General features: G+C 42.7%; 1 protein-coding gene across 2 annotated transcripts in view; it reads right to left on the bottom strand.

The window, feature by feature from the left end:
- ASTN1 (astrotactin 1) overlaps nt 1–15,196 on the bottom strand; it is a 288,385-nt gene that overhangs the window by 173,080 nt on the left and 100,109 nt on the right. For both annotated transcript variants that reach the window (XM_081024738.1, XM_081024737.1), the window contains exon 2: nt 9,954–10,141. In XM_081024738.1, the coding sequence (XP_080880864.1) occupies nt 9,954–10,141 (188 nt within the window). The remainder of the gene's footprint in view (nt 1–9,953; nt 10,142–15,196) is intronic.

Here is a 15,196-nt window from a genome sequence, read left to right as displayed (position 1 = left end):
GCTGCCACTAACTCCAAAAGTCCTGACGTTATCAGTCCCACACAAGCCAACTTTATCACGGCGTGTCTGGAAGCATAATTCTACTCCCATGCGTGCAAGCACACGTCCATGAGGGATTTTGCTTTAAGGGGCTGTTCTAACAGACCTAGGTTTTTCATAGAAGTCTACTGTGTGTGTCACAGTTGAAACCAAGCAAGAGCCATCAGCCTCACAGAGAAGAAAAAAATAGCGTATTAGTTATTCGTATCTTGTTTATACTTCTCTTGTCAAGCCTAAGCATATTTTTGTTTTATCAACTTTCGTCTTCACTAAACCCTTTAGTACCTCTCAGGAGAGGCGAATGTGCTTGCATGTCACCTGAATTGGTGAATACCATATGCCTTGAACTTGGTATAGCAAGGACAATCTTTGTGACAATTATAACCAACCTATGGGACTCTGATGAAAGCTGGCAAAGTATTATCTTTACACTGCAAATAGGATGCTATCGTTTCTACCAAGTTGTTGGATTTTAATTTCTTGGCTCTATAGACAAAATGAGAAAGTACTAGATGAGAGTCAACCCACTATGGCCTCTAGGCCAAATATGGCCCACTGCCTGTATTTATAAAGTTTTACTGGAACACAGCCACACCCATTCACTTACATATTGTGTATGGTTGCTTTGGCAGTGCAATGGCAAGAGTTGAGTCGTTGCAACAGAGCTCATATGGCTTACAAAGCTGAAAATGTTTACCATGTGGCCTTTTACAGAGCCCCAGTCTAATTTCCTATAATTATCCATGCTGGTGTTCTCCCTATGGGCATATATAGCTGACTACATCTACTGTACCCAAATCTAGTCTTTTTCCAGCCAAAGCCCATAGGTGTGGGTTTGAGGTTATACTTAAAGACAAATATCAGGTCTTTGAGAGAATCCCAAAGCTTTAGAGAGGGGCAGAAGGCGAGGGGGAGACAGCATGACCTAGAGGAAAGAAAGGCATTAGGAATAAGAATCTGAGTGTTTCCACCAATAATGGCCACGAACATCACCTACCATTCATTCTATGCCTTCTTTTCCCTGTTGTGAATGTAATAACAATGTGTGTGTGTTTGTGTGTGTGTGTATATGTGTGTGTGTGTGTGTGTGGATACCTGAGCAGAAAAGGAATTCCCATAATGACATCATTTGACTTGATAAAAATAAATAAATTAGTGAAGTTCTTCCAGGGAAGTTGGGATTATTATCCTAAACCACGATGGAGCCAGCTGCCAGGAAACCCTATAAACAGTGAAACATCAGTAGCTTCACGATGCCCTGGACATGCATGACTGCATCCCAGCTTTGTGATGGGCTCGTTCTGTTGCCCTGATGCCCCTAATTGCTTTGGTCTTTTCCCTGAGCACAACTCTTCTAGGACTCCTCCAAGAGGTTGCTATGATCTCAGCTGCTTTCCTGCCTCCCTAAGGTCCGTGGGCCCCTGTGTAACACACTGCATACAGAACTGTTACAGGCATCTTACATGATACCCCGAGAGTTTACCTAGTTAATATTTACTAGGCACTTCCCTGGGCCAGGCATTGTAGGAAGCGCTTATTAAAAATCACCTCCCTTAATCATCAAAACAGCCTGAGAAGTAGAATCTATTATTATTCCCATTTTATAGATGAGGATAGTGAGTTTAGAGACATTAAGCAATGAGTCCAAAGTCACTAGAAAATCGAATAAGTGGTAGAACTAAGATTTAAATGGGTCTCTCTGGCAGCAAAGCCCTCACTATAAACCACCTCACTAAACTTCAACACAATAGACTTGTAGTCCTCTTTGACTTCTCAGTGACCTCTGCTCAGAGCCACCCCAGGCTTCTTTGCAATGCTGGATCATGTTGCCCAATCCAGCTCTTCACCTTTGGAAACGTCTCAGAGACTCCTCCGTGACAACATCTGGCCCAGTTGTCTATGTGGTTTCCCAATCTTCATCAAGTGCACGGTTTCTGCTGCTCTACCTAAAAGAAGCAAAGAGCTTCCACGGCCAAAGAACTGGAGAATCCAGCTGACCCTGCTGCCACCAAGCAGCAGAGTCTTCCAGAACACTGAAGTCTGAAGTCAGGTACACTTGCCTGGCTCCACCTGTGTGGCCTTGCTTCTGTGATTTGCTTTCTCTGGGTCTCAGAGTTGCACATCTAAAAAGTGGGGGGACTCCTATCTAAGTTCACCAAGTTGCTACGGGAACGGATGGATGTGAGGCATGAAAACAATCTCACCCATGGCCTGGAACACAGTGAGAGCTTCACTACTATGACTATCACCAGTTCTTAATATTGATTTAAATCCTGCAGCAATTATGACTCCTACTTTCCAAAGGATCTTCAGGGATTTGGGGAACTAAGTACTTAAAAGTGAAGTGTTGGCTTCTGTAAGCAAGCGTGTTAAATTGTTGAACAGAATATTATATCTGTTTTCCTCGCAGTCTGGAAAAAATGGGGGTAACTTAAGGCCTCTGTGAGCTTCAAGAAAGAGAAGAACAGACTTGTGAAGACTATTGAAAGAATGGAAAAGACAGTATACTTCATCTCGCTCTAAGTTCTGCCAAAGGCCGTCTTCAAAGGTTAATTATTAATAATATGATTAAATGTTCTTTGAAAGCAGAATCTATTATTATTAATTGTCTATCGCTTTAGAAGCTAAAAAAAAAGTACCTGAAGCCTGACAGATACTGTTAAGTGAAAAAATCGATATCTAAATGAATAAACGAGTCAATGATTCTTTTAGATCAATAAGTCAATAATATGTGTAAAATGCTTTTTCAGTTTCTAAACATTTACTCCCAAAGTGTAAAAATAGGTATATGAAGAAGCCTAAGTTTATTGCTACATGACTTTCACAATTTTAGAGTTGGAAGTCCCCAACTACCCTCTTCCCTTCCCTGCCAATAAACCCACTGCCAGCTGTGAGGTGGCCCGGCTGAAGCCAAGCTTAGCAGGTGGGTTTAGCTGAGCTGAACAGAATATGAGCTTTTGGGGTTAGCTGCCTGGGGTAGCTACAGAAAGAAATATCTGTGTTCCACCTTGGTTGTGGGTCCTACTGCTCATAGAACTATTAGGTTTGAGGTGAAAATGGGGAAAAGTGTCAGATGAGTCTTGGCAGACAAAAGTCGACAAAACAACAAAAGCTGGCAAGAGGACATGTAATAAATGTATACTGGGCATCCCTACGGGTCAGAATCTGAGCTGGGTGCGTCTCAAAGTACAGAGTCTAGACTCTGCCAACTGCCTCTATTCAAATCCTGGCTCTGCAACCTAATAGTCATTTAACTTTAGGTAAGTTATTTAGCATAGCTGGCCCTCAGTCCCTTCCTTGGTAAAATGAGGGAATAACGAACCATACCTCACAGTGCTACGATGAAAATAAAAAATAAGCTAATATATACTGAAAGTACTTAGTTAGAGTAATGTCTGGCACATAGTAAGTACCAAATGAGATGATGATGATATCTTTCGAGCCTCCTAAATTTCTACAAGGTAGGTGGCAGGAGTCCCCTTGTACTGACCGAGTAAGTCAAGCAATCATGGCTTCTTGGCCTCTACGAAAGGAAGTAGTTTCTAGCTGTGCCAGGAGCAGGAAGTGGTCATTTTCTGTGACACAGAAGCCAGCCTCCTCAGAACCACAGCCAACAGGAGAAGGTTGGAATGACATCTTCCTAAGAGATAACTTGACAGGAAAATCTCTGAACAAACAGCAACTGTGGCAGCTAGGTAGAGCCATCTGCTTCTCTCCCTAAGGAGGAAGAATAAGGAAGTGGGGTGGGGTGGGGGCGCAGGGGAAGCAGGGAATCTGACAGCTGTAGGAACAAAGTTATAAACATTGTAAGACTGACAGAAGTCAGGAGGGAACCCAAGTGAGATGACTGGATAAGTAAATGGAAAGTGCAAACGTACCAAAGCACTGAAATGGGGTGGGGGGGGATTTACAGAGCAGACTGGACAAGACTGGACAAAGGAACTAACCCACAGCAACATGAGCAATAAAAACAGGTGTGGAAGAGTCAGGCCACACGCTGCTGAGACTGGGGGCTGACAAGGTGGCTTGGATCCTGGACCACCCTCCAGTTCCAGGCTTCATGAAATTCTGTTCTGGGCTTTTTTTTTTTTTTTTTTTTTTTAATATCAGAGAATTGCTGTCTCCCTTACCCCTGTATAAATTTCTATAGTACAACAATATTATGCCACATATAGATGATGAATTACAGAATTCTACACCTGAAATCTATGTAACTTGGGGTAACCACTGTCACCCCAATAAACTTTAATTGAAAAACAAAAAACAAACAAACTCTGTTACAGAGAAGGCTCAAGTGCGTCTCCATTGTTTAAAACTGAAAAGCCGAAGCAATGCGTCCATTTCACAGATGAGGTAATGAAGCTTTCAAAAAGGTCAGCAAAGTCCCTAAAGTGGTAAAACCAGAATCCAAAGCCTGCCTTCCACGTCTAAATCCGTGTTTCTTTCCACTGCACCCCAGCTCCCACTCTACAGGAATACGCGAGGGCAGCAAAAGGACAGGCCAGCCGAGTAACTGAGTGGCTAATGGACTCACATACACCTGCCAGCAATGCACAGCCAAACCATGGTGCTCGGTGAGGAGCTGTGCAAGCTAAACCCTCCCACGGCATGTGGAGCAGCCCCCAAAAGACCTTGACATCGCCGATCTTTTGCCCATCAGTCTTCAGAGACCACCCAAGAGCAAAAAGAGTTTGTTTTGAGGGCTCTTATTGATTATTTTAGGGCCTTCCCACTGTTTTCCTAATGGAAGGCCGAGTACACCATAAAGACTGGCAGGTGGGCAGTAAGACCAGTAAGTCAGCCCAGCTCCGTGACAGATGGCTTAAACTGCTACAAAAGTTCCTTTCACTGAATCAGGACCTGTCTTTTTGTACCTTCCAATTTATTACTCCAGTTCTGTCCTTTGTGGTAACATGTGACACATCTAAAGTCCTCCATTTGTTTCTTAAAGATCAGAAGGACTGGCTGTGATAAATTAGGGCCTCCGTTAGAACTACACACATAATATCAATTGACAATAAAGATGCAAAAGTGACCCCAATTAATGAATTTGCTAATGAATTCTTGTAACAGATGTTTCCGGAGGTAAAAGGTGCTGACAGATAAAAGTCTCTAGCTCTCTGTCCTGTGCCCATGGACACTTACTAAGTACCTGATGGTCTCGGTGGCACATAGTGGTGACCCCGCGTGGAACTGCTCCTCTCTGCCCTGGAAATGGCTGGGCTTTAGGAGTGAAATTAAGACCGTTCAAGCAAAGTAACACATGGCACTCAGGCAACTGGACTGAGCTCTCATGGAACGGTGATAGCATGATGGGTCCTTTAGCACAAAGTAGTTTGAAGTCTTGGAAACACGATCTTGGAGGTTCCTGTCTGTGTCCCGTGGGCTTTGTACTTAACTCAGGCCCAAATGTTACTTCCCCAAACTGGAAGTCCCCTAGAGTGTCCCTTCTGGTTCCTTCACTCTGGACTCTACAATAGCACCCGTGGTCTCTTTTGTCCACGGAACAAAAGAGAACCGTGTTCGCTCCATTGTTTCTCCCTAAAGAAAACTATGTCTCGGGCTCACCTGGGGCTTCCAGAAACAAGGAGCCTAAGAGCCAGCAGCCAAAGGCCACCGGAGTCTGCAGTTACTGGGCAATGAGCTCTACACAGCGCGGGGCCAGTGGTACAGAGCAGCGCCCACGCTTGAGTGATGGGCTCGATTCACACCCTCAGGGGGCTAGACAAATGCTCAAAGAGTTTTCTTTTTTCCACAGTTGTGAATTGTGCCTGAGAAGGCTGAACTATGAACGATATTATCTACCAGTTGGAATTATCACCACAAAATATATATCAAACTGATATAGCCTTTTGAAAGGTTATTTTCTGTGAAAAATGCACTTAACCAACCTATATACATACGGAGTCTATTAACACCGCCATCCTTAATTACAAAGATGAAATATATAGATAATACATTAAAATTCTTTCTACATCATTACATTCTTTTATATACTTTAAGAAGAAAATGTAGATCATACGGTAAATTAGCAAAAGTAAAATATGGAAATTTAAATCCACACAAAGTCTGAATATCGGATGGAAAGCCATTTTAAAACCTGATCTTCTATGGAAAAAACAATTTGCTTATTACTGAAGAATTCCTTGACTTCTGGTTTAAACTGACACATTAATTTTCATTTGATGATTTTGCTTTTACTTGTTCAAAAGTTTGCAAAAGAGTATCCTTGTGTACTTTTGTAGCTTTAAATGTCAATTATCTTACAGAATTTGAAATAAATCTCCAGCCAAGTCTGAATCATACAGGAGGTTAAAATATATCTTTTGACCCTCAAAGCAGTGATATAAGATTTCTGGAGGAAAATCCAATTAGTCTACCCAAGGAAGAATGGGGCCGTTTTGGGAAAAAATAATTCAAAAATTTTAGGATGTGATTGAAAAAAAAGAAAAGCAAAAGGTTTTTCGAAGTTTTAAATTGCCAAGTTCCCAGCTGCAGTATTGGTTTTACGAAAGCCCATGAATTTTGCGGATGGTATATTTATATTGGGCATGGTGGAAGAAAGGACCTACTGATTCTTATTCATATAATGTTATAGGGATACAAAAAAAGATTTCCCTTTGCTTCTCATTCTCTCATTGCTTATATTTTGTGTTTAAAACAAAACATGGTAAATGCAAAATACAAAAATAAACTGTGATCTCTGCACTGAGGCAAGATGGATGAGAAAAGTGTAAATACAAAATGAGAGAAACGTAAACTTCAAGGTTTTCATAGAACCATTAATTCCCTCTGCTCATATTGGAAATACTTAGAGTTATCAGTTAAGCTTTTAAAGATACATTTTCTTTACAAGAGAGAACAGGTTAGGTGTATTGATGTTTTGATAATCACCTTCACTTTTCTCTTTTTCGAATTATGCTAATTGGGTCCAAACTAAAACTGTATCAATAGTGATCATTATAGTTCATGAAAAATCACCCTGCTATTGTTATTTCATAACTAACAGGGTTTAGGTAGTACAATTTTGTTTAAGTGCATTTCACTGCCCAACACTGCTATTAGTCGAAGGATTTTGCTATCTTCTTATGCTTAACAATGCTCTCATTCTAGATGCCTCAAATGGCTGCCTACTTTACCTCCAAAAGACATGGTATAAAAAGCTATCAGATAAAGTCTACCAATCTCTTAAGAAGAAGCCATAAGAGTCTCTAGGAACCACATCTTCAAACAGGATATCCTCAGGCTTGATTTCTAAGGTGACAGCAGATTCATAACTTCAGACTTTGAAACTGTTTCTAGAACAGATTCTTAAGGAAAGGAGAGGTAGTGTGCGAGGAGGGTGTGTGGTGTGGACTGGGAATGGAGGAAGGTGAGACAGCGAGCTGGGCTGCAGGAGATGTCACTGTCCCCACCTTCTCTGATGAGGATGGGAGGGAGAACTCACATCTTCAGTTCGCCTCAGGGGCCCGATTCTCCTGCAGAAGTCAAAGGACTTCCCAAAATTTTCATGGACATGAGGACATATCCAAGAGGCCAAGACAGAGACAATCACAAGAATGTTCACCCTCACCCTTTGCCCATGCCCTTCTAACCTCCGACTCCTCCAGCCTCGTAGAAAAGAATATAATTCAAATAAAGCTGAAGAAATACTACTTCCCATTTTATTTGGGGAACAGAACGTCATTGTTGGTCGGCCATGGGCAACCAGTAGCATATGAAGGAAAGATCTAAGACAGCGATCTAAGGCAGACTTTTGTTCTCTTTCCAGTTCAGTGTACATTGGCCATTAACCCCTAGCTGGGGGGTGGGATGGGGGAGTGAAGGGGGTGCGGGTCTCAAAAAAAAGAAGGAAAATTAAAGCATTCATAATGTGGGGCTTCTCATAGGGGCTGTTATATTTTAAGGGTACAACTTATTTCCTCACATTTGATGGCATGTTGATCAGCAGATTTCTGTCTTCACTGCCACCCATCCCCACAACCACGTACGTGCACGCACACATGCACACACAAATATACTTCTCTAGATAACTTATTGGAGTCCGTCATTCTGAGGCTAGACAGTGGGGTCTTTGCCACACTCAAGATAAGATGTAGCAATGAGGACAAGCTTTACAATGTCTCTCTGTGGATCCTCACAGTACTCCCCCAGGCCCCCCACTACACACATTTTCTGACACGTTGCCTGTACGAACGTCTTGTATTCAGGGTCTTTCTTTCAGACAGAATCACACCTACTATTAGTGCTTGGGAATCTCTATACACTTTTCTTCACCCAAAGCATTTCTTTGGCATGACAAAGGTTGGTTCTTTGAAGTGGTCTTGGACTAAAAGAAACAAAACAAAACCCACCCATGACCATGACTGCTTTCCACATTGGCGGGAGGATGTGGATGGCTGGTGGGAAGTCCACCATTATGCCCTTCTCTCCAATCAGTCCAGATTATAATTTTGAGGACATTGTGGCTTTGATATCTATTATCCCAGGCGATGCCACAGCTGATCCGGTTGATCAGCCTGATCTCACCACTCACTGGAAACTGAGAAGACAACCTTGTCTGAGAGAGGAAACGCTGGTCTTTGATTAAGGAGGTATAGGACTGTACCTCTCATGTTATAAACCTCAATTAATTTGTAAATGTGAACCATAACAATCTCACTTACCTGGCTGCCTTCCAGCATAGCTGAGCACTGAGGTTTACCATTTACTACTCAAAAACTCTTTTCTTGGCCATATAGTTTAAATAAGTAGCTTGTAGAGATGCAGGTAATCTATCAAGCCAGTTATTCATGGGGATACTGGTTGAGGAAGAAATGGAAGGCTGACATTCTGAGATGGCATCAGAGATCTTATGGAGAGACCCTTGATGCCAAATATTTAGAGAGTGGAAATTTTTATATATCTAAACTGTGCTCGGTTTCCTTCAATCTGCTACACAAAACTAAACAGCATGTAGTGATGGTACCAGAGTAACGGATTAGACCAGGACCTAGATTGGGTCTCAGTTGAGTTTCCTCATAGTGAAATAGCCCATGCCCTCCATACACACGGTTCATTCTTAATGAGTCGAGCCTCAACCTGCCTTCAGGCTAGGAGCAAATGTTTCGCTTTTACCAACATAATATTAATATATAAAATACCAAATGAAACAAGTAGTTTCTATCTCCACTAGGAAATTCATTCATCGATGCCACAGATATGTATTAAGCATTAACTACGTGAATTAAGCAATAAGTGCTAAGGCTTCATCAGTGAACAAAGTACCACAGAAGAAAACCCCTGACTGCCACTGTAGCACTTACTTTCTAGTGAGATTCTAAAACAGAAGTTTCTAGAATTTTAGGAAGAATCTTCAAATTTTTCTGAGGAAGAATCTTCTAATGTGTTTAATAATTTCTGAATAGGAGAAGGGATGCTGATAGTGAAGTTTCTGAGCTGGGCTAGAGGGAGGGACTAGTACCCATTAATATGACCTTTATTGTAAGAAGAGAGAAAGCCAGGATGCTGCCTTTCTCCTGGGTGGGGAGAAGAGAGAAGAGGGCTTGGTAGCAGCAAACAGCTTGGCAATCCAGTCATTCAGCAAATATTTACGGAGCAACTACTATAAGAATCTGACCTACTAGTTGACTAATTCCTTTCTAAGACAATCCACTGCCTCCATCTGATATTCTCGATGGTTTGTACGTTACTCCACATCTAGGCATGTCCCTAGGGAGAACAGTTGGCTAATGGTTCTATAGCAATAACTGCAATTTTTACTTATACCACAGGTGGAGACATTTCCCAAAAATGGAAAATTTACTCGTTAACGCGATCAATGATCATTACGGCATTGGGACTTGTAGAGCTATGTCTTAAGGTCAAGGTAATATAAGCTATGGCCTGAGAGGCTAAGGCCACGCTGCTCTTACCATGACTGAGATATGCAGGATCCTCAGCTCTTCTTCTGCTGATTCATGCTGGGGTTCTTCGGTTGGGTCTTGTCCGAGGAGGCTTGGGGCACCATCTTGGTGATGGATATGAAAAAGCAAAGTGCCATTCTCCAGCCACTGCTGCCTCCAGCGTACCAGAGGGATGTCCTCCGTGTTCCCTGAAATCTCTAGAGGACAAACACCAAAGGCACAGGTCAGAATTCCTCCTGTACCAGTCTGAATCTTCTTATTCATCTTCTTCCTAGCCATGGGTCCTGATTAGCCAGAGTCAGCTGAGAACTAACTATATTAGGTTAGTTAACTATATTAGAACCAACTATATTAGGTCAGCTCCAAGTCTCAAGGAAGGGAAGAGGCGCTGAGAAGAAGAGAATTATCCCCCATAGGTCTTGGCACCATAATCTAGTGAGCCAGCCTCTCACCCATTGAGAAAAATACCAAGGTAAACATTCAAGTTCTTTCCCATATATTTATGATCAGCAGCATCCTTGACCCAGCACAGTTTGAATACCCTCATCGCCCCTCGAGGTAAATACAAGGTTGTTTTCCTCTTGTACACTTGAAAGTGTGAGTTCTCTAGCAATTACTCCTAGACACACCAGTGACTCCACCAAGGAGAGAGTTGGTAATTACTAGTCAGAGAACTGGCACTTATGGAACAGCCCTGGGAGGTTACTGCAGAACAACTGGGGCTGACAGGTTATTTCAAAAAAGACAATCATTTGCTGCACAGCCCAGTGGAGATGTCTGCCACTTGCTGTGGCAGGTAAAATAATGTGCTAATTCCCTTTAATTTTTCTCTTTATTTTTGCAGAGCAGAGGTGGTGTACGTGGAGAGGGTGGTGAAGAAGTGGGCCCTCATCCCAGACGCAAGCACTCACCTGCTCTCAGGACTCTAGATTGAGGCACTGGACTGTGATCATCAAATAACAAAATACCATAAACCTACTATATACTTCACACTGTAGATGTTATGGTAAGGTGGCAAAAGTGCACCGTCATGCGTTCCGCTTGCCAATACTCCTAAGTGACATCATATCACAGCCTTGAGACATTCCACAGTCGGGGCACCGGGTTCACCTAGCCTCTCCTGAACTTCATCTGGCCCCCAAACTATCAGTTTCCTTAACAACTGTTACTAGCTGAGGGAACGGATATTATACTGAACACACTTTGGTAGAGTTTTGCTTTATAAAACGTCAGTTTTGAAAGTCATTGCTTCTTCTCCCAAAATTTATCACCTTTGACCAAAAAGAAAAAAAAAATTCCACAGACATAAAAAAGATTTAATAAGACACGTTTAGAGAGTATTCTCATCAAGTACCACAACCAAAAAGAGGATAGCAATTTTAAATATTTATAGAGTTTAAAAATATCTTTCACTATTTGTGTGAGGGCTTTATTTACATACATATTTATTCATTAATTTAACAGACACATAGTGGGTATGTGTTAGGCACGAGACACTGCTCTAGGCATGCAGATACTAATGTAAATGAGTCCCTCAACAAGTTCTCTAAAGTAATCTACCATGAATGAACGGGCTAAGGGTTACACCACGTTCATGGCAAAGTTTCAAGATGGAAAGACTAATCTCATCTGGGTAGCAGGTGGAAGAGGGAAGGAAAGTAGCTCCTCAAAACCTGATATTGGTTTCCTGGTCTTGGACCTTGAAGCGTGAGTGAGCTTCTGTTTAATAGGTAGATAAGTGGGGAGTGGACATTCAGGCATCAATAGGAGAATGAAGAGCAGGAGAAGGATGAAGAGGAAAAAGAATGTTGGCTGGTCCCGTCAGGGTAGGTCGGTGAGAAGACTCTGTATGAGCCACAGATCATGCATGAGCCAGTGCCTAAAAGACACCCATAGGATCCCCTATGTCATCCTACAGACCAGGGGGAAGAGTAAACCTGGAAATACGAAGGAGGCCCAGCAGGAGCGTCAACAAGGCGATCAGAGTCCCCCTTCATCCACAGCCCCTCTCCCAATCCCCAGGGGACTCAGTTGTCCCAATGGGCATTGGCTGGTAAGCTGTCCATGCTCTGGGAAGTGACTGTCACACGCATCAAGAATGCTGCTGTGGGCAGAGGGTGTGGGCATGGAGAATCCCCCGCCTCCCAATCCTCGTTTCCCACAAGCACAGCCTGAGGGAGGCCATGGCACAAGCTTCTTTTTTTTTTTTTTTTTTTTTTTTTTGACATTAACAACTTTTATTTATCAAAAGATTCTAGGGAAAAAAAATGAAAATACAAGCCATAAACTATGAGAAAGATTAAAACAAAGATTATATTTTTACATACCTTTTTTTTTTTTTTTTTTTTTTTTTTAATTAATTCTTGATTCACCTTTCCTCCAAGGAAGCTCCCGGATGTCCAGGTGAAGAGAAACCTTTGGGCATGACTCTGAGGGTGCCTACTTAGACCTGCTCAGCCACACCGTACTTCCCCTCCAATCCCAAACCCTCCTGGACAGAACTTACCTTCCTCACCACTCTCCAAGCATTCACATCAAAGCACCCGAAAGATTCCTCCTGAGAAATACACCCTCCCACCCCAGTCCCTTTCCTGTCATTGCTGTAGAAGCCAAACTCCATCTCCTTCTCACCATAGACATAAAAATCACAAGAGCACCTCACGGCATCACTGAATCACCCAGAGCAGCACATGTCCAGCCTCCCACCCACACCTGCTCTAACCCAGCCTGGGATTTATCCATACATGTGGGTGCCACTTCAGACCTCCCCATAACTAGTCAGAAGGAATCTAGCCCCTCATAGCTTGAAAGCGCTTCACAAACCAGATTTTTATTTCCCAGGAGATCCTCAAGTAGGTCAGGCTCATTGCCTCTTTTTTAACTGTGGAAACAAAGATGACTAAATACCCGGACCAAGGTCACCCTACCCTGACACAGAACAGAGAACAAGACAGATGAACTTCTAGTGGACACCATTCACCCCAACACACATACCAGACCACCTGACCTTGGGTACACAGAGGGAGCAAGCCTTTGAGGAGAAATACCATGTGCTTTTAGGAGTTTTGTGGTACCGTGTTTTAATTTTTGGCATAGGGTTTTAGTATTGCATGGCATTTTATTGCCTGGCTTTTTCTTTTTTCTTTTTCTTTCTCTTTTTTTTTTTTTTTTTTTTTTTTAGTATTTAGTATTGCATGGCTTTTTTTTAAATGGGGATACAATTTATATACCAAAAAAATTAACCCTTTCAAAGTATACAATTCAGTGGTTTTTTAAAGTTGTGCAACCATCATCACTCTAATTCCACAACATTTCTATCAGCCCCTAGAGAAACCCTATATTCATTGACAGTACAAGACTCTCTTGAGGAGGAAGGGTTCTAGGAGTGATGGCACAGGTACAGTGAGGGTCCTGACCAAGTGTTCCATGGGGAGGTGGGCTGAGAGCACCGCATCTCCGGCCTTGGTTCCAGGCCAGCCCTCCGAACCTCTTGGGCATTATTCATGCCTATCCCGATGGATGGAGACATCTTGATTCTGCTCAGAACAGACTCATCACAGAGGACAAAGGGTAAAGGAAGGAGAGCCTGCTAGTGAGGGCACTGTCGTTGTTTAGACTCAAGATAATTAAGAAAGGGTGGCTTCTTCCATGGCTTTTTTCCCCCTCTTCTGGCAGGACCTGACATGGAAGAGCTAAAATGCTAAACTAGGAACTTCTTTACTTACGCTATCCCTGGCCTAGGTCAAACAATGAAAAACCACACAGGGCACAATAATAAATGTCCTGTGAATTGCATTGCCGAGAGGGCTGAGATGGGAGCTTGGAACGTCAATGCAGTCACGTTGGTATGAATGTCAGCAGAATAGCTCAAGAAGAGGAAATGCTCAGAAATTGCTTTACCAACACAAGCCTGTCCTGAGACTTCCAAGGAGCAAACTGGGAAGGTGATAAAATATTTACTCTAGTCCAAGACCTCCTGAGGGCTGCGGGCCAGGCTCACACAGAGCCTTTGCTACAATGTTCTGAAAAAACAAGTGCCAATAGGAGCTCACACAGTCATCTCAAGATACCACAGGTGGCCTGAGCACCAAAGCCATCACCACACGTGGGGCTCAGGTCTCCAGGAGACTAAGGCTGCCCTGACTTTTAGAGTGTCCATTCTTCCCCTACACATATCTCAGCACCTCCAAGAATCTGGAATTGCCTGGAATATACAGAAACTAGGGTGTTATTCTTGTACACAACAAATATTGTTGGAGCACACCCTATCTGCCATAGTTAGCCAATTGTGATGCATGACACCTACCCTCAAGGAGCTTTGGATCTAGTAAGAAAGTGAAGACATGGTCGTGAATGCGTCCTCTAAATAGTAACCGCAATGCTGAATGAGAGGGTGGAACTTGGCTGGCCACAAATCCATGGGAAGGGATAAAATAGGAAGAAATGTTGGGGAGCAATTCCGAATGAAGAGAATGGTGTATACAAAGGAACAGCAGAATAATGAGTGTTTACAAAACTGAGGGAGCTCTGGTTATGCTGCAGGCTGGAGGGTCTGAAAAGGAGTAGTCACGGACTGAAGCTAAAAATTCAGATTGATGTCAACTGTGAAAGCTGTGAATGCCAGTTTAAGGGGTTCAGTGTTAAGGGAGAATCACCCATGGTTTTATTAAGCAGAGAAGCGAATGAAGCCATGACTGAGAAAGATAAAAGAAAAGACTCAGAAAGAGAGTAGCAAACAGACCAGATTCAATCAGTGTCACTGGGACTCTGATCCTGTATTCTGAATTGATCAAAATTCTGAACTAGAACTTCAGTGAGCCGCCTAGTTTTGAGTTTGCTCATCTGTATATGGTGGAGCTGTGTAGACGAATTTCAAGATCCTTCTGTGATTTGTGACAATCCACAATTTTAAGTCCAAAAGGTTGTGCTTCACATGACCACCTAGAATGGTCATAATTTCAATATCCCAAATAATGTCAAATCTTCTCTTAAGTCTTAACACTGTATCCCACCTCTCATGTCCCTCTACGCACAGAGTAGACAGGTTTGGAGTGACTTGGTCACAGTTTTTGAGAGCCAGGCCCATCTTCATATTAGACCTCACGCTGGTGAGAAAGGTTCTCATTCATGCTGGTACAGCTATGTGCTTCCTAAAGCAGACACCTTAGAGCTTCTGCATACAATGGAGAACTAGATGATCTCAACTTGGGCAGGGGAAATCCTGCTAGAAAATAATCTAGAATGCAAAAAGG

The sequence above is a fragment of the Rhinolophus hipposideros genome (assembly GCF_964194185.1).
Source record: "Rhinolophus hipposideros genome assembly, chromosome: 19".
NCBI classification, from domain to species: domain Eukaryota; kingdom Metazoa; phylum Chordata; class Mammalia; order Chiroptera; family Rhinolophidae; genus Rhinolophus; species Rhinolophus hipposideros.
The sequence above is the reverse complement of the archived record's forward strand: the minus strand, read 5'-3'. Positions and strand labels throughout refer to the sequence as shown.